Source organism: Scyliorhinus canicula, chromosome 16, assembly GCF_902713615.1.
Source record: "Scyliorhinus canicula chromosome 16, sScyCan1.1, whole genome shotgun sequence".
NCBI classification, from domain to species: domain Eukaryota; kingdom Metazoa; phylum Chordata; class Chondrichthyes; order Carcharhiniformes; family Scyliorhinidae; genus Scyliorhinus; species Scyliorhinus canicula.
In genome coordinates, this window is record NC_052161.1 from 101,425,890 (window position 1) to 101,447,973 (window position 22,084).

General features: G+C 44.0%; 1 protein-coding gene across 1 annotated transcript in view; it reads right to left on the reverse strand.

Annotated features, from left to right (window-relative positions):
• Positions 1 to 18,618, reverse strand: part of cep104 (centrosomal protein 104) — a 243,452-nt gene extending 224,834 nt beyond the window's left edge. The window contains 7 exon segments of the mRNA XM_038821410.1: positions 1,574 to 1,650; positions 11,741 to 11,803; positions 13,090 to 13,228; positions 13,476 to 13,649; positions 15,316 to 15,442; positions 17,663 to 17,732; positions 18,485 to 18,618. Of these exon segments, the coding sequence (XP_038677338.1) occupies positions 1,574 to 1,650; positions 11,741 to 11,803; positions 13,090 to 13,228; positions 13,476 to 13,649; positions 15,316 to 15,428 (566 nt within the window). The 5' untranslated portion in view covers positions 15,429 to 15,442; positions 17,663 to 17,732; positions 18,485 to 18,618.
• Positions 18,619 to 22,084: the final 3,466 nt, after the last annotated feature.

Below are 22,084 nucleotides of genomic sequence, written 5' to 3' on the forward strand. Positions count from 1 at the left end.
GGCAGTATTATATTTTAGTTTTTCATCTGTAGCTCAGCTGGTAGCGCTCTTACCTCAGAATTAGAACATTGTGGGTTCAAATTCCAATCAAAGACTTAAAAAAAAAAGAGGCCAAAACTTCAGTGAAATACTGAAGGAGTACAGCACTTTCAATGGTCACAATGTGTGGAGTTGCTTGCTCACTCAGATAGACATTGCACTATTTCTCAGCAGCAGGGGAATTATCCACAAGTGCCCTGGCCAATACTTACCTCTCGATCAATAGCACAAAAGCATCTTCCCTGTTCAATATCGCATGGCTATGCATGAGAGTTTGCTGTACATAAACTGATAACCATATTTTCAACATTACAACAATTTGACTAAACTTAAAAGCATTTCAATGGCTGTGAAGCCTGTTGAGACAGCTAGTGGTAGTGAAAGATGTTCTATAAATGCAAGTCTCTCTTTCTTTGCAAGGAGTCTTATTTCTAAAACATGTAACTTCAGTTTTATTGACTTTTATCTATGTAATTTTACATTTCATTTATTAAACATCCTGAAACTGTGTGCTTTTTCCAAGCAAAATAGTGGCATTTCCCAAGTCCTTCAGTATCAATGTCCAATTCTTAATTTTGATACAAAAATTACATTTTGCTATCAGGCACGTTTAGTTAAGTGGTGCATAGAAACTGCGGGAACAAAATGTTACTACCTACAAGCCACATGTTCCCCTGTCCAGATAGAAAATCATAAAATGGCAAATTAATTGCTATTCACAACCAGTTGAAATATTTGAGTTTTAGTATGTTTCTGGCCACTGCCTACTTGGCTGCTTTGCTGACTGCCAACAATTGCAAAATGACTTCAGTAAAATGGCTGGATTTCCATAATTTTAAAATAAATATGATTTGTTGTTACCACTCCATTGTTTCTTTATCCTTTCAGAAAGGCAGTTCATACCTGGGAGCATAGGGTTGATGTAATCTCAAAACAGCTTTACATTAATTTATAATCAGAAAGGACAAAACTAAGAAGAAAAACGATGCAGCAGCTTTCCTCTGACACAAATGAGATCATATGCTATAATTTACTATCAACAACCCACTGCACTAGGCAGCACAGTGTCGCACTGCTGCCTCAGCACTGAGGACCCGGGTTCAGTCCCGGCCCCGGGTCACTGTCCGTATGAAGTTTGCACATTATCCCCATGTCTGGGTGGGTCGCTCCCTCACAACACAAAAAGATGTGCAGGATAGGTGGACTGGCCATGCTAAGTGGCCCCTTAATTGGAGAAAAAAATAATTTGGTGCTCTAAATTTATATTTAAATAAAACCGCTACACTGACAGATCTATTATGCTCAACCTATTTAAATGAAATTGCCTTAACAGCACAGATCCTCTTGGTGGGAGCAGCAGTCACAATCAATCAGAAGCCCCACTCCCAATGGCACTACAGAACGACCAGCAGGTTTATACATCTTCACTCTCTGCAGAAACTATGTGCACAATTTCAGGGACAATCACATGACCATGCTGCAGGACTTTTTATTGTTCAAATACTTGTCATTGAAGAGCATTGTAACTATTTACCCGAAGTAAGTTCCATCGAGTGCTGGGTCGTCTGGGCTATGTCCAAGGTAATGATCAATTAGCTTCTCTTTTGTGGGCTGTAAGAAAAAAAAGAAAACTTTTCACTGAATTACTTCAATTAATTTAGTTGAGACAGCATATAGCTCTGTAGACCTATGCAATTATTACACTACGCCACCTCTGCATTGAGCTATGATAAGACAGTCCTGATAATAATGGACAAAAAAAAAAGGAAAGGAACTTTGTAATTTACCAAGGAAAATATGATAAACTTTGATAAAACACCGCCAGCTTCAGCTGGAGTATTGGGTTCAATTTTTGATGTTGTGTTTCAGGATGAATGTGAAAGTTTCACGGAATTCAGAATAGATTTACAAGAATGTTTGTTGGGGTGAGAAACGGAGTTACATGGATAATTCGGAAAGGCTAAAGCTATTTCAGAGAAGGCCGAGAGGAAGTTTGATAGAGGAATTCAAAATCACAGTGCAAATAGACAGAAACTGTTCATGTTGGAAAATGGATTAAGAACCAGAGGACATTGTTTGAAGGTGATTGGCAACAGAGCCAATGGTGATACGAGGCAAAACTTTATGCAGCATGGAGTTCTACAGTTTCACACAAAGTCTGCTTGTATGCATAAACAGGGGAGGGACTAAAAAAAAAACAAATGTAAATATTACAGGAAGTAAACTTCTGGCTCCAATTACACTTTTATGCAGTCTGCTAGCAGAAATTGGGCCGAGTGCTACTTATAACAAAAGGTTCTAAAACAAATGCTGAAAATCCTGCTGCCTATTTGCTGCATTTTTCCCAATCTGTGTTCAGACGTCAAGGCGGCAAATGTCACATGGATGAAATATTACACTGACAGATCATCATCAATATAAAAATTCCAAACACATAGCGAGGCTCAGCACCAGGGCAAGGTAAAGCAGAAAACAGCCCACGTCTACACGAACAGGTGCATATGGAGATTTATAACAATATAGGTCTGGTACACATTCCAGCAAAGCAAATATTCCTTCAGTTTGTTTCAAAAGGAGGACAGGTTAGGCAATAAATGATTATCGATGTAAAACAAGAATAGTTTCAGTGAGCATTACTGTCCCCTCCATGGTTTTAAAAACGTTGATAAGTTGTAATTAGCTTTCTCAACTGAGTATTTAAAAATTGATTCTAAATAGTTACTATTGAATACAGTGTTACACCAAATATGTAAAGAACAGGCAAGTGTGATTAGTGTATATTGCTCAAATGAAGAAGCTGAAGCTCGCAGAAAGAAAATGGCTGAATGGCACCCCGATCAACTATTTTTTTTATTCGTTCATGGGATGTGGGTGTCACTGGCTGCGTTGGCATTCATTGCCCATTCCGAAGGGCATTTAAGAATCAACCACATTGCTGTGGATCTAGAATCACATATAGGCCAGACCAGGTATTATAAAGCACTTTTTTTTTTTAAATTTAGATTACCCAATTATTTTTTCTATTAAGGGGCAATTTAGTGTGGCCAATCCACCTACGCTGCACATTTTTGGGTTGTGGGGGCGAAACCCACGCAGACACGGGGAGAATGTGCAAACTCCACACAGACAGTGACCCAGAGCCGGGATCGAACCTGGGACCTCAGCGCCGTGAGGCGGTTGAGCTAACCACTAGGCCACCGTGCTGCCCTTATAAAGCACTTTTAAGGGCAGCACGGTGGCCAAGTGGTTAGCATAACCGCCTCACGGCGCTGAGGTCCCAGGTTCGATCCCGGCTCTGGGTCACTGTCTGTGTGGAGTTTGCACATTCTCCCCGTGTCTGCGTGGGTTTCGCCCCCACAACCCAAAAATGTGCAGAGTAGGTGGATTGGCCTCGCTAAATTGCCCCTTAATTGGAAAAAATAATTGGGTAATCTAAATTTATTAAAAAAAAATATAAAGCACTTTTATACCAAAGTGCAAACTTACAGAAAAATAACACAACTGGAGTGCTCCATTGAATCTAGGAGTGCAAAAGGACAGTTTTAACACCAAATTCTATGCATTTTAATGAAAATAGCTTGCATTTCTATAGCATCTTTAATGTAGTAAAAGATCACAAGGTATGTCATAGGATCTTTATCAAACAAAGGCACTGAGCAACATAAGTAAATATTAGGGCAGATGACCAACAGTGCAGGAATCGCAGAGGGTTGGATGGCTGGGGCAGGTTATCAGGACAAGGTTGAGTGAGGCCATGGAGAAACTACAACCGAGATTTTAAAAATTGTGGTGTTGCTGGATTAGGATTCAGTGTAGGACAGCAAGCCAAGGGAGAACGGGTGAATGGAACTTGGTGCGATTTACAAGGAATAATGGATGAGTTTATGGCTGGTGAAAGATGAAGGGCTGGCAAGAAAGCTAGTCGTGACCAGAGATAACAACGGCATGGATGAGGAGAGGTGGAAGTAGGCAGTCTCAGTGGTGATACAGGTGCGTGGTCGGAAGTTCATCTTTGGGTTAAATATAACAAAGTTCAGAGCAGCTTGACTTGGCTGCAGGCAGTTACTAGGGAGAGGAATGGACAGGGTGCCTTGTGAACATCATTTGTGATGCGAACCAAAGACAATGGCTTCAGCCTTCCCTTTATTTAGTTGGAGATTTCCATCATAAGTAGTGGTGAGGTAGAGCTGGATGTCAGCAGCATAAATGTGGAGCCGGGTGTGTTGTGAAAGCAGACCAGTGAGTATTAATCCCAATTTTCCCTGAACAAAGCAAGGAAATTCATCCCATTTGTTTGAAGATCTGGTCGGCAGATACAAGAAATTGCAGTCACAGTTTCTCAAATGAACGGTGTTCTGATGCCACCTGCTGGCAATAGATTGTGTTTCCCAGAGACAGCATCCACATGAAGAATCAAAACAGCGTCGGTTGAGAAACTTCTTACAAACAAATAAGTAGCAGATAATTGCAGTCCTAAGCTAAATGGATTTGCAACGGCATCTGCTTTTAGTGTGAATGTTCAATTATCTTTTAGTGACATAAATGGCTACAGCATAGGAGGCCATTTGCTCTGTAATGTCCCATGCAACTCAGCAAGGCCCACTTCCCTATCCCTGAAATTTCTCTCAACAGGTGTTTATCTAATTATTTTCTTACAGCCTTGCCTTAATTTCTCTCAACCACACTCGACTAGTGCACTCCAGATTCCAACCATTTGTCGAGTAAAAATAAAAGCACATTACTGCAGATGCTGGAATCCGAAACAAAAACAGAAAATACTGGACAATCTCAGCAGTCTGACAGCATCTGTGGAGAGATAAGGGAGCTAACGGGAACTGGAGTTGGAATCCAAATTTGCAGAGTGAAAATGTTTTCCCCCTTATCGCCCACCTCACCGCACACCTGCTTCACCTAAAGAGGTGTTTTCCGGTTCTTGACCGTTCCACCAATGGGAACAGATTCTCACTATCTATTCTGCCTGGACCTCTCATGATTCTGAATACCTGGATCAAACCCCTTCTCAAACTGGTCTTCGACAGGTGAACAGCCCAACTTCTCCAATCTATCCACTCTGGCCTTTACACTAATTATGCTCACATTAACTGCGTCAATAATGAAGTCCCACATTATCACTCTGCTATAGTTTATGCACCTCTCTAATTTCCCTGTAAAGGCACTTCTCTGTATCTTTTCTACTAGTTGGTGGCTAGTAGAATACACCTAAAATGACAAGTGAATATTTTGAGGTAGTTTCAGATATGAAACAGCAATGATTGGGACATCTTGGGGAAATTGATGTGTTGAGTAACACAAGTTAATTAGTGCTGTAAAAGAAAGATGATTGGAGGTGTGGCTGGCAGCACGGGTGGCAAATACCCTTGCACCGGGCCCTGGGACCAACACATTTTTATAAAAATCGGCAAACGACCTTCAGCGTTTTAGACTTTGCTGGATTACATATCTGCAAAGCAAAGAAGAAAAAAAAGACTACAAAGGCGGAGGTCAGGAAAACATTTCAAAATAAGGAATTCCACCCAAAGGCTGTGGTTTTGCATCCCTTTACAAACTAGATACTGGATGATAAACAAATCTCCTCACACAACTGAATAAAATAAAGGTGGGAAGATGAATCAGTAAAGAATGCAGTTAGAATTTAACGGCTGTAAGCAGGGTTCTTTGAATTGAAGATATGACAATCGCCGAGGCAAGCAGGCCATTAAAGCCATTAACTATGCCTGCAACAGGTCTTCAAAAAACATATTCTCTTCTGCTCAATAGTTCCTTAGCAGTTTGTATTGTATCCAGATACTGCACCATTTTGGCAATCAGTCCTTGCAGCTTTTCATAAAGCGCTCCTGATGTACTTTTCTCTACATTGGGCACTTCCAGTCCAGTGACCCAAAGATTGCTTGCCACCTTAATTTTTCATTTCACTCATACTCGTGACCGTACCTCTTGGTCTCCCACATTATTCCAATGAAATGCAATGCAAACAATAGCGCATCATCTTTCTAGCTAGCACTTTTCCAGGAGACACATCCGGAGTGAGACTCATCCAGAGTGGAGATTAAAACTTGGTAATTTGGTGCAGTGAGGTAATTCAGTGCAGAGTGTGAGGAGGTGCTTTTTAACCCTGGTAAGTGACTGGTAAGTAGTCTCTCTTTTTCTTTTCATTAAGACATGGCAGGAGATCCCAGACCCGTGTCATGCTCCTAGTGTGCGATGTGGGAGCTCAGGGACACGTCCACTGTCCCTGGCTCCTTCACGTGCAAGAAGTGTGTTCAGTTGCAGCTCTTGTTAGACCGCTTGACGGCTCTGGAGCTGCGGATGGACTCACTTTGGAGCATCCGCGATGCTGAGGAGGTCGTGGATAGCACGTTTAGCGAGTTGGTCACACCACAGGTGAAGGTTACTGAGGGAGATAGAAAATAGGTGACCTAAAGAAAGAGCAAGAGTAGGAAGGCAGTGCAGGTGTCCCCTGCGGTCATCTCCCTGCAAAACAGATATACCGCTTTGGATACTGTTGAGGGAGATGGCTCACCAGGGGAAGGCAGCAGCAGCCAGGTTCATGGCACCGTGGCTGGCTCTGCTGCACAGCAGGGCAGGAAGAAAAATTGCAGGGCTATAGTGATAGGGGACTCGATCGTAAGGGGAATAGACAGGCGTTTCTGTGGACACAATCGAGACTCCAGGATGGTATGTTGCCTCCCTGGTGCAAGGGTCAAGGATGTCTCGGAGCGGCTGCAGGACATTCTGGGGGGGGGGGGGGGGGGGGGGGGGGGGGGGGGGGGGGGGTGAACAGCCAGCTGTCGTGGTGCACATAGGCACCAACGATATAGGTAAAAAACAGGAGGAGGTCCTACAAGCGGAATTCAGGGAGTTAGGAGTTAAACTAAAAGTAGGACCTCAAAGGTAGTAATCTCAGGGTTGCTACAAGTGCCACGAGCTAGTCAGAGTAGGAATGTCAGGATAGATAGGATGAATGCGTGGCTCGAGAGATGGTGCAAGAGGGAGGGATTCAAATTCCGGGGGCATTGGGACCGGTTCTGGGGGAGGTGGGACCAGTACAAACCGGACGGTCTGCACCTGGGCAGGGCTGGAACCGATGTCCTAGGGGGGGTGTTTTCTAGAGCTGTTGGGGAGGGTTTAAACTAATGTGGCAGGGGGATGGGAACCGATGCAGGAAGTTGGTAGGTAGTAAAACAGGGACAGAAGCAAAAGGAAGTAAGGGGAAAAGTGCAAGGCAGAGAAGACATAGTCAAAAATCTAAAAGGGAGACAGTACAAGGTACAGTGACTGAGGGGAGCTCAGTGAATAGGCCCAGTAATAACAAACGGAATAAAACTGGAGATGTTAAGATTCAAAACAGAGGTAAAAAAACCAACATAAGTGTACTTTACCTGAATGCTCGTAGTATTCGGAATAAAGTAAATGAGTTGATGGCACAAATCATCGTAAATGACTATGATTTAGTGGCCATTACTGAAACATGGTTAAAGGATGGTCACGACTGGGAGTTAAATATCCGAGGGTATCAAACTATTCAGAAGGACAGAGTGGATGGTAAGGGAGGTGGTGTTGCTCTGTTATTTAAGGATGACATCCGGGCAATAGTAAGGGATGACATCGGTGCTATGGAGGATAAGGTTGAATCCATTTGGGTGGAAATCAGGAATAGTAAGGCAAAAAAGTCACTGATAGGAGTAGTCTATCGGCCACCAAATAGTAACGATATGGTGGGGCAGGCAATAAACAAAGAAATAACTGATGCATGTAGAAATGGTACAGCAGTTATCATGGGGGATTTTAATCTACGTGTCAATTGGTTTAACCAGGTCGGTCAAGGCAACCTTGAGGAGGAGTTTATAGAATGTATCCGCAATAGTTTCCTAGAACAGTATGTAATGGAACCTACGAGGGAACAAGCGGTCCTAGATCTTGTCCTGTGTAATGAGACAGGATTGATTAATGATCTCATAGTTAGGGATCCTCTCGGAAGGAGCGATCACAATATGGTGGAATTTAAAATACAGATGGAGGGTGAGAAAGTAAAATCAAATACTAGTGTTTTGTGTTTAAACAAAGGAGATTACAAGGGGATGAGAGAAGAACTAGCTAAGGTAGACTGGGAGCTAAGACTTTATGGTGGAACAGTTGAGGAACAGTGGAGAACCTTCCAAGCGATTTTTCACAGTGCTCTGCAAAGGTTTATACCAACAAAAAGGAAGGACGGAAGAAAGAGGGAAAATCGACCGTGGATATCTAAGGAAATAAGGGAGAGTATCAAATTGAAGGAAAAAGCATATATAGTGGCAAAGATTGCTGGGAGATTAGAGGACTGGGAAATCTTTAGGGGGCAACAGAAAGCTACTAAAAAAGCTATAAAGAAGCGTAAGATGGAGTATGAGAGTAAACTTGCTCAGAATATAAAAACAGACAGTAAAAGTTTTTACAAATATATAAGACAAAAAAGAGTGGCTAAGGTAAATATTGGTCCTTTAGAGGATGAGAAGGGAGTTTTAATAATGGGAAATGAGGAAATGGCTGAGGAACTGAACAGGTTTTTTGGGTCGGTCTTCACAGTGGAAGACACAAATAACATGCCAGCGACTGATAGAAATGAGGCTATGACAGGTGAGGACCTTGAGAGGATTGTTATCACTAAGGAGGGAGTGATGGGCAAGCTAATGGGGCTAAAGGTAGACAAGTCTCCTGGCCCTGATGGAATGCATCCCAGAGTGCTAAAAGAGATGGCTAGGGAAATTGCAGATGCACTAGTGATAATTTACCGAAATTCACTAGACTCTGGGATGGTCCCGGTGGATTGGAAATTAGCAAACGTGACGCCACTGTTTAAAAAAGGAGGTAGGCAGAAAGCAGGAAATTATAGGCCAGTGAGCTTAACTTCGGTAGTAGGGAAGATGCTGGAATCTATCAAGGAAGAAATTGCGAGGCATCTGGATAGAAATTGTCCCATTGGGCAGACGCAGCATGGGTTCGTAAAGGGCAGGTCATGCCTAACTAATTTAGTGGAATTTTTTGAGGACATTACCAGTGCAGTAGATAACGGGGAGCCGATGGATGTGGTATATCTGGATTTCCAGATAGCCTTTGACAAGGTGCCACACAAAAGGTTGCTGCATAAGATAAAGATGCATGGCATTAAGGGTAAAGTAGTAGCATGGATAGAGGATTGGTTAATAGAAAGCAAAGAGTTGGGATAAATGGGTGTTTCTCTGGTTGGCAATCAGTAGCTAGTGGTGTCCCTCAGGGATCCGTGTTGGGCCCACAATTGTTCACAATTTACATAGATGATTTGGAGTTGGGGACCAAGGGCAATGTGTCCAAGTTTGCAGATGACACTAAGATGAGTGGTAAAGCGAAAAGTGCAGAGGATACTGGAAGTCTGCAGAGGGATTTGGATAGGTTAAGTGAATGGGCTAGGATCTGGCAGATGGAATACAATGTTGACAAATGTGAGGTTATCCATTTTGGTAGGAATAACAGCAAACGGGATTATTATTTAAACAATAAAATATTAAAGCATGCCGCTGTTCAGAGAGACTTGGGTGTGCTAGTGCATGAGTCACAGAAGGTTGGTTTATAAGTTCAACAGGTGATTAAGAAGGCAAATGGAATTTTGTCCTTCATTGCTAGAGGGATGGAGTTTAAGGCTAGGGAGGTTATGTTGCAATTGTATAAGGTGTTAGTGCGGCCACACCTGGAGTATTGTGTTCAGTTTTGGTCTCCTTACTTGAGAAAGGACGTACTGGCACTGGAGGGTGTGCAGAGGAGATTCACTAGGTTAATCCCAGAGCTGAAGGGGTTGGATCATGAGGAGAGGTTGAGTAGACTGGGACTGTACTCGTTGGAATTTAGAAGGATGAGGGGGGATCTTATAGAAACATTTAAAATTATGAAGGGAATAGATAGGATAGATGCGGGTAGGTTGTTTCCACTGGCGGGTGACAGCAGAACTAGGGGACATAGCCTCAAAATAAGGGGAAGTAGATTTAGGACTGAGTTTAGGAGGAACTTCTTCACCCAAAGGGTTGTGAATCTATGGAATTCCTTGCCCAGTGAAGCAGTTGAGGCTCCTTCATTACATGTTTTTAAGGTAAAGATAGATAGTTTTTTGAAGAATAAAGGGATTAAGGGTTATGGTGTTCGGGCCGGAAAGTGGAGCTGAGTCCACAAAAGATCAGCCATGATCTCATTGAATGGCGGAGCAGGCTCGAGGGGCCAGATGGCCTACTCCTGCTCCTAGTTCTTATGTTCTTACAAGTATTAACAACTTCACATTTTAACCTCAAGTCAGATATCAGGATCTGGTATTTGAAGATGTCTCCCAGAGAGAAAGAAGCATGGACTGACGCTTGGGTTGGAGAATCCCTATTGTTACATTCTGCAGGGTGGTCAATCCCCCAGGATCTACCCACTTCCCTCCACCAAATTCCCAAGACACAATCCTTTCAACTCTATTGCCGAGTTAACAATTTACATCTTCTCTGTACCAATCTTTTGTTTCTATGACCATATCATGATCACTATCTGCCTTTTAGCACCATCCGCCGTACAATGCAATCACTCCTGTTCTCCATCTCATCACGTCTTTCCCTTTTGTTCTTTCCCTACCCATGTATTTGTTTAAAAGCCTTTTGGATCTAACATCTTGCAGTTCTGATTAAAGGTAAAATGTTAACTGTGTTTGTCTCTCCAGATACCCGACGTGTCGTGTTTCCAGCATTTTCTCTTTTTATTACATAGCATGGAAATGACTCGAACATTGGTTATTGGCCCGAACCAACGACACATTCAATCAGCTGCCTTAATGCAATTCTGGAGCTAACCTGTCCCTGAACTTCTGGTCTATTATCCTACACTCACTAAAAGCAAGTTGCCCAAATTCCCCATTTTCCTTTGCCAATTTTGACTTTAAACTATGTTTACATTCATCAACCTTTCTGTATTTAAATTATCCACACCTGTAAAAGACCTCAATTTAAGTCCTTCTCACTCCTCCCATTCACCAGAGGAAAGTGCCAGTATAAGCTATCTTTCCTCATAACACAGCCCTCTTTCAGAAGTCAACTTGAGATTCCCGAGGGCTTCCTCCAATAATTCTGCATCTGTCCTGTAACACAACGGCTAAACACCTAGGACAAATAGGACTGGGCTTGAAATGACTATTAAAACAAAATGCATTTTCAACCAACTCCAATCTCCTGAACTGCATTGTGAAGTGTGCTAAGCATAATGCTAGACACATTATATGGAAATGCAAGTCAGGCAGCATGGTGGAGCAGTGGGTGACACTGTCGCCTCACGGCAGTGAGGACCCTGGTTCGATCCAGGTCTGTGTGGTGTTTGCACATTCTCCCCATGTCCGTGTGGGTTTCACCCACACAACCCAGAAAGATGTGCAAGGTAGGTGAATTGGCCACGCTAAATTCACTTTAATTGGGGGAAAAAAGAATTGGGTACTCTAATTTTTTTTAAAAGTAAATGCAAATGTCACCACAGTCCCAGGTGAGAAAGAGCTGACTAGTGGCAATTTAACCAGAGGCTCACCGCACCACAGGCAAGGTTGAGAAGGTGGTGCCTTCATGAATAACCTCAGCCGGTATGTGAATTGAACCTGCGCAATTGGCATTGCTCCACCTCATGAGATATATGATAGATTTAATCTATTTCTACTCACAGTTATACTTGTCTCATTGTAATCTACTGGATCTCCAAGGATGTTAACAGCTACCAAAGCAACCTAAAATTAAATATATACAGATTAGAAATATATAAATTATCCTTCAGATGGATTCCAGCTTTATAATTATCCATTTAAAGCCTACCAACACTCTGTTATTACATAGACATATGCTGCTTGGAACCAGACTGGTTGTTGGTTTAATTGATAAGTTTCCAAAAATCCACAGTTCAAAAACATTCCATTATGTGATATTGAGCAATATGTGAGGACCAGCACTCGAGAACAATCCAAATTTATTCCATTGTCCTGTTCTGTCCTTAGCTCTGCATCTTCATTTGCTTCAAATATTAAACCAATGTTCCTGTGGCAAAATGTCTGTGTAAAGAAAACCCTTAACCTCCCTCCTGGTTCTCTTAATGAAAATCATATAAAATGGTACACTGGTCAGTAACCTCCGAACTTGAGGAAATTTTCCTTCCTTTTCACCATCAAAACTGTTCAGATTTACGAAAGCTTTCATCATGTCTCTTGCTAGACTTCTCTGTTCCAGTGGAGCTGGTCCATATCTCAAGTCGCTCCTCACAAATATTGGCTCCTAATCCTAATACTCTGGGCTGATATGCACTGCCCAATTTGGCCAGAATGCAGGAGCCCAGCTGAACAAACAGCAGCAGTGAACCATGTGGCCGACCTACCACTTCAGTTTCCAGTGACGCCATTTATCCTAAGGGCAGAGGGTGCAAGCCTCCAAACTCGCCCATGCTCCTAAAGAGGGCAATTCAAGTTGCTATGAATCGGTTAAATCCCCAACTCTGCAGGCTTTTGGATGCCTCCCTGGGATGACCAGTATACAGCAGTTGTCTTAATCAGAACAGCTGAAGGCAGGTGGAGGAAAGTGATCTTGCTGTCAGTAACTGAAGAATATAGCACCAGATGTATTCCGCCATCAAAACAGCACTTCAAGAACCAGCAACAATCCATCTCAATGGCTGCTACTGAAGTACAATGTTGCTTTAATAAAACTAATTTTCACTGTCACTGGGTCAAAATCCTGGAACTGCAGGTGCACCTACATGGATTGCAGTGGCTCAGCTCCACCTTCTCAAGGACAATTAGCGATGGGCAATAAATGTTGGCTTAGCCACACCCCATGAAAGAATAAATTATTTAAATCATTTAAACGGTGAAACTCAGCTTGGAGGTGTTGAGCAGTACACAACTCTGAACTCAAGATGAACCCTTAAATAACAACAATGTGGTACAACTTTTCACAACTTTGATGAAAGACACTTGTTATTCACCAGATATTTACAAGTCTATGTAAATAGTCAATGAACTGTTACCTGATTGTACAAGTTATATCTGTTGACATGGTTCTTGTGGAATGTTAATTTCAGATATTGCCCAATTGCATCAACATGGACAGACTTAAGCTCCCGGGCTTTGAATCCTGTTTTCTGATTATCCGAGAGGGAAACATACCTGCAAGAACAGCAGATTATTATATGCATCAACATTGTATGAGATATTGAGCACTTGATAAAATCTCCAAAAACTTGCATTTAGGTTGCAAAAGCTTTCAGTTTAATGCCAGAACAAAGCAAGAACTGGGGTAGGTGAATGAAGGGAGCTTTGAAGAATAAGGTATCAGCACAAGTGACAGTGTATATAATGACAACAACTTTGAGACCTGTTGTTAATCTGTCACTGAAATCTTATTTACCCATACCCAAGTCTGCGGAATCTCTCCACATGGTGGGACCCAAGGTGATCTGGAAGACTGTCGCTGATGTAAAATTCAATTTTAGTAGAAATTAAGTACTGGTGTGCAAGTAACTGCAGCTTGCGAATTCGACAACGCTCCACCATTTGCAGGACAATCTCTTGAGGGTAGAGGCAAAACCTAAATAAACAATATTATAGGAAAAAATAGTTTAGGAATATGCAGCAAAAACAAATTTGAACTAGATTTTAAAATGTGCGGACTATAATATTGTGTAAGTAATCACGGACAACATCCACAAAGGCTCACAGAAAGGATGCATCTTTGATAGAAGTGTCAACGGCACAAATGCAGATGCTGCATTTGGTCTAAACATCCCTGAGCAATGACTAAAATAAAAATACCCATCTTCCAATTACTAATCCCCATCTACTGGTACTTCTATTCAGGACATAACTTGGTGACCATGAATATTAGCTGGGTGCAGAATTCAGCTCAGCTGTGCCGCAAGTAAATTTAAGTACTGCTGTGCAAGTAACTGCAGCTTGCAAATTCAACAACATTTGCAGGACAATCTCTTGTGGGTAGAGGCAGAACCTAAACAAACCAAATTATGGACTTTAACCTGGTGTTGTAGGACTTCTCAAGTGTGCCCACCCCAGTCCAACACCTGCATCTCCACATCATGGCCTTTGATAGAAGTGTCAATGGCACAAATGTGGATACTGAATTTGGTTTAAACATCCCTGAACAATGGCCAAAATAAAAATACCCATCTTCCAACTGTTGATCCCTAACTACTGGCATCCCTCAGGACATACTTCGTGTCCATGAATGTTAGCCAGGAGCAGTATTGGGCTCAGCTATTCTGCAAGTAAATCTGGTAGCCTTGGGCAGCAAGGTGCCAAGTTCCCAGGTTCGATCCCAGCTCTCAGTCACTGTCTGCATGGAGTTTGCACATTTTTGCTGTGTTTGCGTGGGTTTCGTCCGCACAATGCAAAGATGTGCAGACTAGGTGGAATTACCACGCTAAATTGCCCTTAATTGGAAAAAATTAATTGGGTAATCTAAATTTAAAAAAATAAATAAATCAGGCAGCCTAGTACTCATTAACTGCTGACAGAACCACTTGTGCAAGACATTTACATAAATGTGGCACTATTACTCTAGTAAAGTCAAGATCTCCACAAGCAAAATAGAGAAAAACTAGAGAAGACAGTGGGCATATATGCTTCCATGTTCTATGTTTAGGTTTGAACATGCATTTTGAGTACTGAGAACTATGGAGACCGTAATATTCATATCACACAATCTCTCCGGAAGTTGATTATTGTTTGTTGTGGGCAGCACGGTAGCACGTTCTCCCGTGTCTGCGTGGGTTTCCTCCGGGTGCTCTGATTTCCTCCCATTGTCCAAAGATGTGCAGGTTAGGTGGATTGGCCATGCTAATATTGCCCCTTCGTGTCCCAACGGTTAGGTGGAGTTACGGGGTAGAGCGGGGAATTGGGCCTAGGTAGGGGGCTCAATCAGAGCAGAGGCCGGTGCAGACTCAATGGGCCGAATGGCCTCCCTTCTGCACTGTAAGGATTCTATGATTCGGTCTGACCCCACTGAGGATGGATTGTCAATTTGGGTAAAAAGCAAAAGTCACTTCCGGACAATTTAGTAAATATTCATTTTTCCAAAGGAACCCAGTGTTTGATCAACTTTAACAGAAATCAGACGTACAGCTATAATTAACATAATCTAGACTACAAGACAAGCATTCACAAGCAAAAGAACACCATCATATCTGAAACCTTAACCTGGCTAAGAATTATTAGCAGTGTTTTGCTCTCTTTCTTACCTTGGGGAACGCCACCCATTCACTGTTGGCGCATGCACCATCAGTTCATTTGAATTATATCCATCTTCATGGCCAGAGGAGCTTACTGTAACAAATCCAATTTTGTGTGGCATTCTGGAACTCTATTCTGCAAGAGGTCAAAGATAAAGTTAAAAAATGAAGGAGTCTGTATAGATCTGTCCATTTTTATTATTGATATTAGAAAGTCTTGCAGTTAGATAATGCCTTCAGTTAAAAATGCGTGAATAATTATTTTTAGAATAAACGAAGAACGTTTGATCCGAGGAGCTGGTAGGACATGTCCTGGGATAACTACAGATCAATGTTATATTAGTGAAGCCATGGTGTGAAGTGCTAAAAGTTAAACAATGGAAGTCTTGTTAACTACCATGAGGAGAACGACTGTCTATAAGGGTTTATATTAATGTAAATTGTCCAGATTAAAGAAAGCTTGAAGGCAGCTGAAATGTTCATATACCTTTCAGATCAAAGAAAAAGTTTAAAGTTAAGGATAATTGATTTGCTAATTTGATTATTAATAACATTTATAAGGATACTTTTTCTGAAACCAAACCATTTGGTGGAAGAGAGGTTCCTTTGTTTTAACATCTCTATCAATTTGTCAGCCTGCAGGGTAGCACGGTGGTGCAGTGGATAGCACTGCTGCCTCACGGCACCGAGGTCCCAGGTTCGATCTGGCTCTGGGTCACTGTCCGTGTGGAGTTTGCACATTCTCCCTGGGTTTGCATGGGTTTCGCCCCCACAACCCAAAGATGTGCAGGCTCGGTGGATTGGCCAGGCTAAATTGCCCCTTATTTGGGAAAGATGAGTACAAGTTGCAGAAATAAAGCGTTTACAGGATGTTACAGTCAAAACCTTAAATCTTGTCTTCTGGTTATGTCATTCACTAGGAATTCAATTATTTATTTTAAAAGGTTATTGGTCTCTCTGGGGATGGTAACATTAAACAGTTTTTTAAATGTTTGTCGTTGCTCATCCACTGTTATATACATTATTCGAGTTGCTCAATCTTAGCCAATTTGGTTGGCTGGACAACTGGTTTGTGATGCAGAGCCAGGCCAACAGCGCGGCTGAGATTATTCTTGAAGGCCTACCTTCGCAACCTTGCCCTCACCCGAGGTGTGGTGGTCCTCAGATACAATCATCACCAGTCAGCTCTACCGCTCAAAGGGAAAAGCAGCCTATAGTCACCTTGGGACTATGCCGATTTTGCTTACTTTATTATAATCTGTTCTGTGACGTTACTTCAAAGACTTGCAGGTTCAGTGGATTGGCAATGCTAAATTTCCCGCAGTTTCCAAAAAGGTGAGATGGGGTTATTGGGATAGAGTGGAATGAAGGCTTTAGTGAGTCGGTGCAGACCCAATGGGCTGAATGGCCTCCTTCTGCACTATATGTTCTATGTTCAAACTTTAATTCACATTTTCATATCAAGCTTCATTCACTTTCTTACTCACAATCTAGGAGAGCACCCATTCACTCTCAAAGATGTCTCCAAGTAGCAACAACTCCTATACACACATGGACAAATTATTACTGAGCTAATAACTGGTGTACTTTGAAGTGTTTCTGCAAAAACATTTTGTGACACATACAAAAGGTTAGAGACATTTTTGTATGACTTTAAAATGCATGAATTGTATGTTAAAAATAAAACTATACTTCTTTATAACTGCAGCAGTTGAGCCAAAAAACTCAACATGCAAAAAGGTCTACGGCACAGGAAGCAATTTGGATCATCACGTCTCCACTGGCTCTACAAATGTGCGTTATGTCTTAGTGCCATCCTCCTGTCTTTTCCTCAAACCCATTATTTCAAAAGATCATCTAATGCCCTCTTCAATGCCTCCATTGAAACTGCCCCCACCACACTTCAAGTCTGTGTAGTCCAGACCTCTTCTACTTAGCGACCTGCATTATTTTGGTACGACCTTATATAAACATGGAGCAGCACGGTAGCAGTGGTTAGCACTGTTGCTTCACAGCCCAAGACTCGGGTTCGATTCCCACCTTGGGTCACTGGCTGTGCAGAGTCTGCACATTCTTACCATGTATGCATGGTTTCCCTTGGGTGCTCCGGTTTCCACCCACTGTCCAAAGATGGTTCAGGTTTGGTTGATTGGCTGTGCTAAATTGCCCTTAAGTGTCCAACGGTTAGGTGGCGTTACAGAGATAGGACAGGGATTGGGCCTGGGAGGGCGCTTTTGGAGGGTCAGTGCAGACTGGGTGAGCCAAATGGCCTCCTTGTGCACTGTTTCTATGATAAACTAGATCAAAATTGTCAAATGTTCCATCCACAAGATGAAACCAAATCGCACTACTTTACCTTTCTGCCTGTGGTAAATCAACCTCCTCCAGCAAATTGTCTCGTATCGTTTTGATTGCAAAAGGGCAGTCTGGGGGAGGGAAAAAACATCAACCACATTTAGTCAACCATTTGGCTGGAAACGCAGCACCTTGAACCAGTTTTCTACCAGCAAAGGCGGCACCAAATTTCCAAAAATACATGAAAATGACAGAAGACACCAGAAAATGCTAGAACGAAACACAAGATCCGCCGCAAAGGCAGAATAGGTCCCATAATCATCAACAGGCGATGGGATATCCTCATCAGTTCACAAAGCACTCCTCTGGGCCCAGGGCAGCATGGCAGCATCCGCATTACTTGCCACTGACTCAATCCAATTCCAACGCAACCCCCACCACATCAAAAAAAAAGTTTTAACGAGAGAAATAAAAGTTTTCTCCCTGGAGAATTGAGGAAGCAGCGAAGACCCTGAAACACGCTTCCCCGGCTGAAGGAGAATGAGCCGAAAGTTGGGAAGCAGCGGGAGCCAACCCTGGTGTGGCCTGGGGCTGCACCTCTCCCTCCCCCCCGCACCGGCTCCCGCACATCAGGGTAGGTTCCACCCAGGACTCGTGGAGTCATCAGAGGGGAGTTGAGGAGCCTCAGTAGCCGGGGAGGAGCGGGACCTCCCTGAGGCGCCACAAATCTTTCCGCGAGCGGCGAAAACCTCAGGGAGGCCTAGGGATCGGCCTGAGGGGTGGCCGGAGCCAATCGGCTCCAATTATTATTACATCGTGTCGAACATCTTCCAACATCCGCGCTGTTAAAAAAATAAGATAACAAAAACGAGAATAAGTTGACCTGGTTTGCGGTGGCGCCGATGAACGGGCGGCCAGCGAGTCCGCTCCGCGCTGCAGTCCCCGCCGGCCGCCACCGCCGCTCCCGCTGCATCTCCATAACCACCGGCATCAACAGCCAGCAACGCGCAGGCGCCAAGTCTCCCTCCACCCGCGGCCTTCTGGGAGTTGTCGTCTGGCCCCGGGGGGGGGGGGGGGGAGGCGACGCATGCGCATCTCCGCCGATATCTCGGCTCACTCTCTGGCCCGGAGAGCTCCGACTCACAGCGCCGCCGCCGGTACTGCAAAGAGGAAGGTTCTGAATCCCCGTAATAAGAAGTCTTTCAACACCAGGTTAAAGTCCAACATGTTTGTTTCAAACACTAGCTTTCGGAGCACTGCTCCTTCACCCCAGTCCAATGCCCGTCATCTCCTCATCCTGAATCCTCGTGGTACGGAACGTGCGCCATGCTCACAGCAGCACAGTTAGCACTTGCATGCAGGAGTAAAGTCATTCGGCCCATCGAGCCTGCTCTGCCATTCCTTAAGATAATGGCTGATATGGTTTGTGGTCCCAATTTTATTTTCTTGTCTGCCCACACCCCCATAACTTCCGGATATCGTTAGGAAGCCGTGGCCCACCAATACTGAGAGAGAATGTGCACACTTAGCTGCGCTCAGAAGTCGCGTCAAATGTTCTGGGACCAGCGCCAGCCTTGGACCTTACTGAAGTCAGATTTAGAAAGAAGATTTTAAATAAAGGTACCCTGGCTTATATGCCTGTATAAGAGGCAATGTGTAGGAATAGATAGTGTAAAAATAATGCGTATGATTTTATAACCTAAGAATTACTAATATCAGAGGACAGACAGTTCAAAAGAAGTTACACAAAATGGCTGTGACCCGAGTTACCAATACTGAAGAGACAAAATGGCTTTTAGCTGAATTTTTTTAAAAACGCATTTTATTCAAACTTTTATCAAAGTAGGTTACAGCAAACAAACACCCCGGGAAACATTCTTTCCAACAATCAACTATACAGATTTTTCTCCTTTTTCACTCCCCACCACCCACCCCCTGCCCACATCCCCCACCTTTGCTCAAACTCCCCTGCTGAACCCCTTGTCATGATACGCAGACATGCACATAATGAGATACAGACATGCAGCTAATGAACACAGAGAACAGGACATAACCAATCAGCAGGCAGAACACTTGGGGGTGATTTCCCACTATGAAATGAAAATCGCTTATTGTCACGAGTAGGCTTCAATGAAGTTACTGTGAAAAGCCCCTAGTCGCCACATTCCGGCGCCTGTCCGGGGAGGCTGGTACAGGAATCGAACCGTGCTGCTGGCCTGCTTGGTCTGCTTTAAAAGCCAGCGATTTAGCCTGGTGAGCTAAACCAGCCCCTATAAAAGCCACGAGGCACTCACACTCCGCCTCTTTCCACTGGGGACATCTACAGAGTGAGTCAGGGTGTATCTATCACATAACATCTACAGCACGTGGCTAAGAGGTAGTCTGGTTCAGTCAGAGTAATCACACTTAGGTTAGCAGAGAGTCGAACTTACAGACAACTGAGCTAACTGTGTAACAAGTTCAATAAATCAAATTGAACTAACTTCAAGGTCTAGAGTGTATTTCAGTTATAGCTGCATCCAGTTGCAGCCCGTGTTATCTCAGTGTGCTTAACACGACATGGTACCAGAAGACTGCTATTCCTAGGTGGTTTACCTCAATCTGTTCCGTGACGATCGGCAAATGTATCTCGGCACCATGGAGAAAATCCAGGCTCCTCAACCGCTGCGGGCCTCCGGTAATCTCAGTGCCAACCGGCGGACTTTCAAGCAAAGGTTTCTGCTGTACATCGAAGCCTCAGACCCTGAGCATGCGTCTGATACAAGAAAGATTGCGCTTCTCCTCTCAACTGCGGGGGATCAAGCCATTCAACTCTTCAACTCGTTTAACTTCACCGAAGGCCAGGACCATCCTGGACAAGTTTGATAGTCACTGTGAAGTGGACACCAATGAAATCTTCGAGCGCAATATATTTAAACAACGCCTACAAGGTAAAGATGAATCTTTCAACTCCTTCTTAACTAATCTCCATCTACTAGCGTTGTCCTGCAACTTTGGTGATATTGCTGACTCCATGATCAGAGACCAAATCGTTTTTGGAGTTCACCCTGATCCTCTGAGAGAGCAGCTTTTTAAAATCAAGCATATGACCCTGTCAGTTGCGATTGAAACATGTACAGTGCATGAGCACGCCAAAAATTGGTATTCCCAATAGAAATCGGCTGAAAATGAGAAACATGCCTCCCACGAGGCATAGAGGGTGCAGGCCATCGCCCGGATGCAGCGGCTCAGCATTGATGAAAGCGGCCATTTTGCGCACTCTTCCCGGAGCCCCATGCATGCGCGATGCGAATAGGATAACGAAGCGACCGATCACCACACTGCGCAGGAGCAAATGTCTGCCAACCGCACTCCGCATGTGCAATGACGGACTGAGCGTAACGACGTCATGATGTGCCCAAACTGCGGCACCGCCCACTTAAAGAAACACTGCCCTGCAAGAGGCAGGCGATGTTTAAATTGCGGAAAGCCTGGACACTATGCAGCCTTGTGCAGGTCTGCACCACCAGTCAAGGGCCAGTGCTCCCAATTCCAACGCAGGCACGTTCAGAGTGTACAACCAGGTTTATAGGATTCTGATCCTGGCAGTACAACGGATCCAGAGGACTATTGCCTGGAGTCCCCCTACCATGTGGGCATCATTACCACATGTGCCTCACCGACATCATCACGGAGCCTGCCCATCCTCACTGTGGATTCTGTGGACCAATGGCGTGCGGTGATGCCAATAAATCAATGCTCTATCCAGTTCAAGCTGGACACAGGTGCTTCTGCCAATCTCCTTTCACAGGCAGATTTCAACCGCACCAAGGAGCCACCCAAGCTCCTGCCAGCAGCCTGCCTGCTCCTGGACTATAACGGCAATGCCATCACAGCACTGGGATCCTGCCATCTGCTCGTCTCCAACAGGAGCATTCGCGCATGGCTAAGGTTTGAAATCATCAAGCCAGACAGGGCATCCCTGCTCGGCACACATGCATGCAAGCAGCTAAACCTTGTGCAGCGGATCTTCACAATGACCTCCCCCAAGGTGGATCTTCAACCCGGCATTGACAACATCCTCGCTCAGTATCCGGCTGTGTTTGATGGGATGGGCACTCTGCCATATCGGTACAAGATCCTGCTACGGCCTAATGCCACGCCAGTGGTCCACGCACCAAGCCGGGTCCCGGCTCCACTGAAGGAGTGCCTGAAGGCACAGCTCAAGGATCTTCAGGACCAGGGCATCATCTCCAAAGTTACAGAACCAACTGACTGGGTCAGCTCGATGGTCTGTGTAAAAAAACCTTTGGGGGCGTTGCGCATCTGCATTGATCCCAAGAATCTCAACCAGAATATAATACATGAAGACTACCCCATCCCGAAGTGGGAGGAACTCACAAGTGAGCTGACACATGCCCGGTTTTTCACAAAGTTAGGAGCGTCACATGGATTCTGGAAAATCCAGCTGGATGAGTCCAGCAGAAGGCTCTGCACCTTCAAC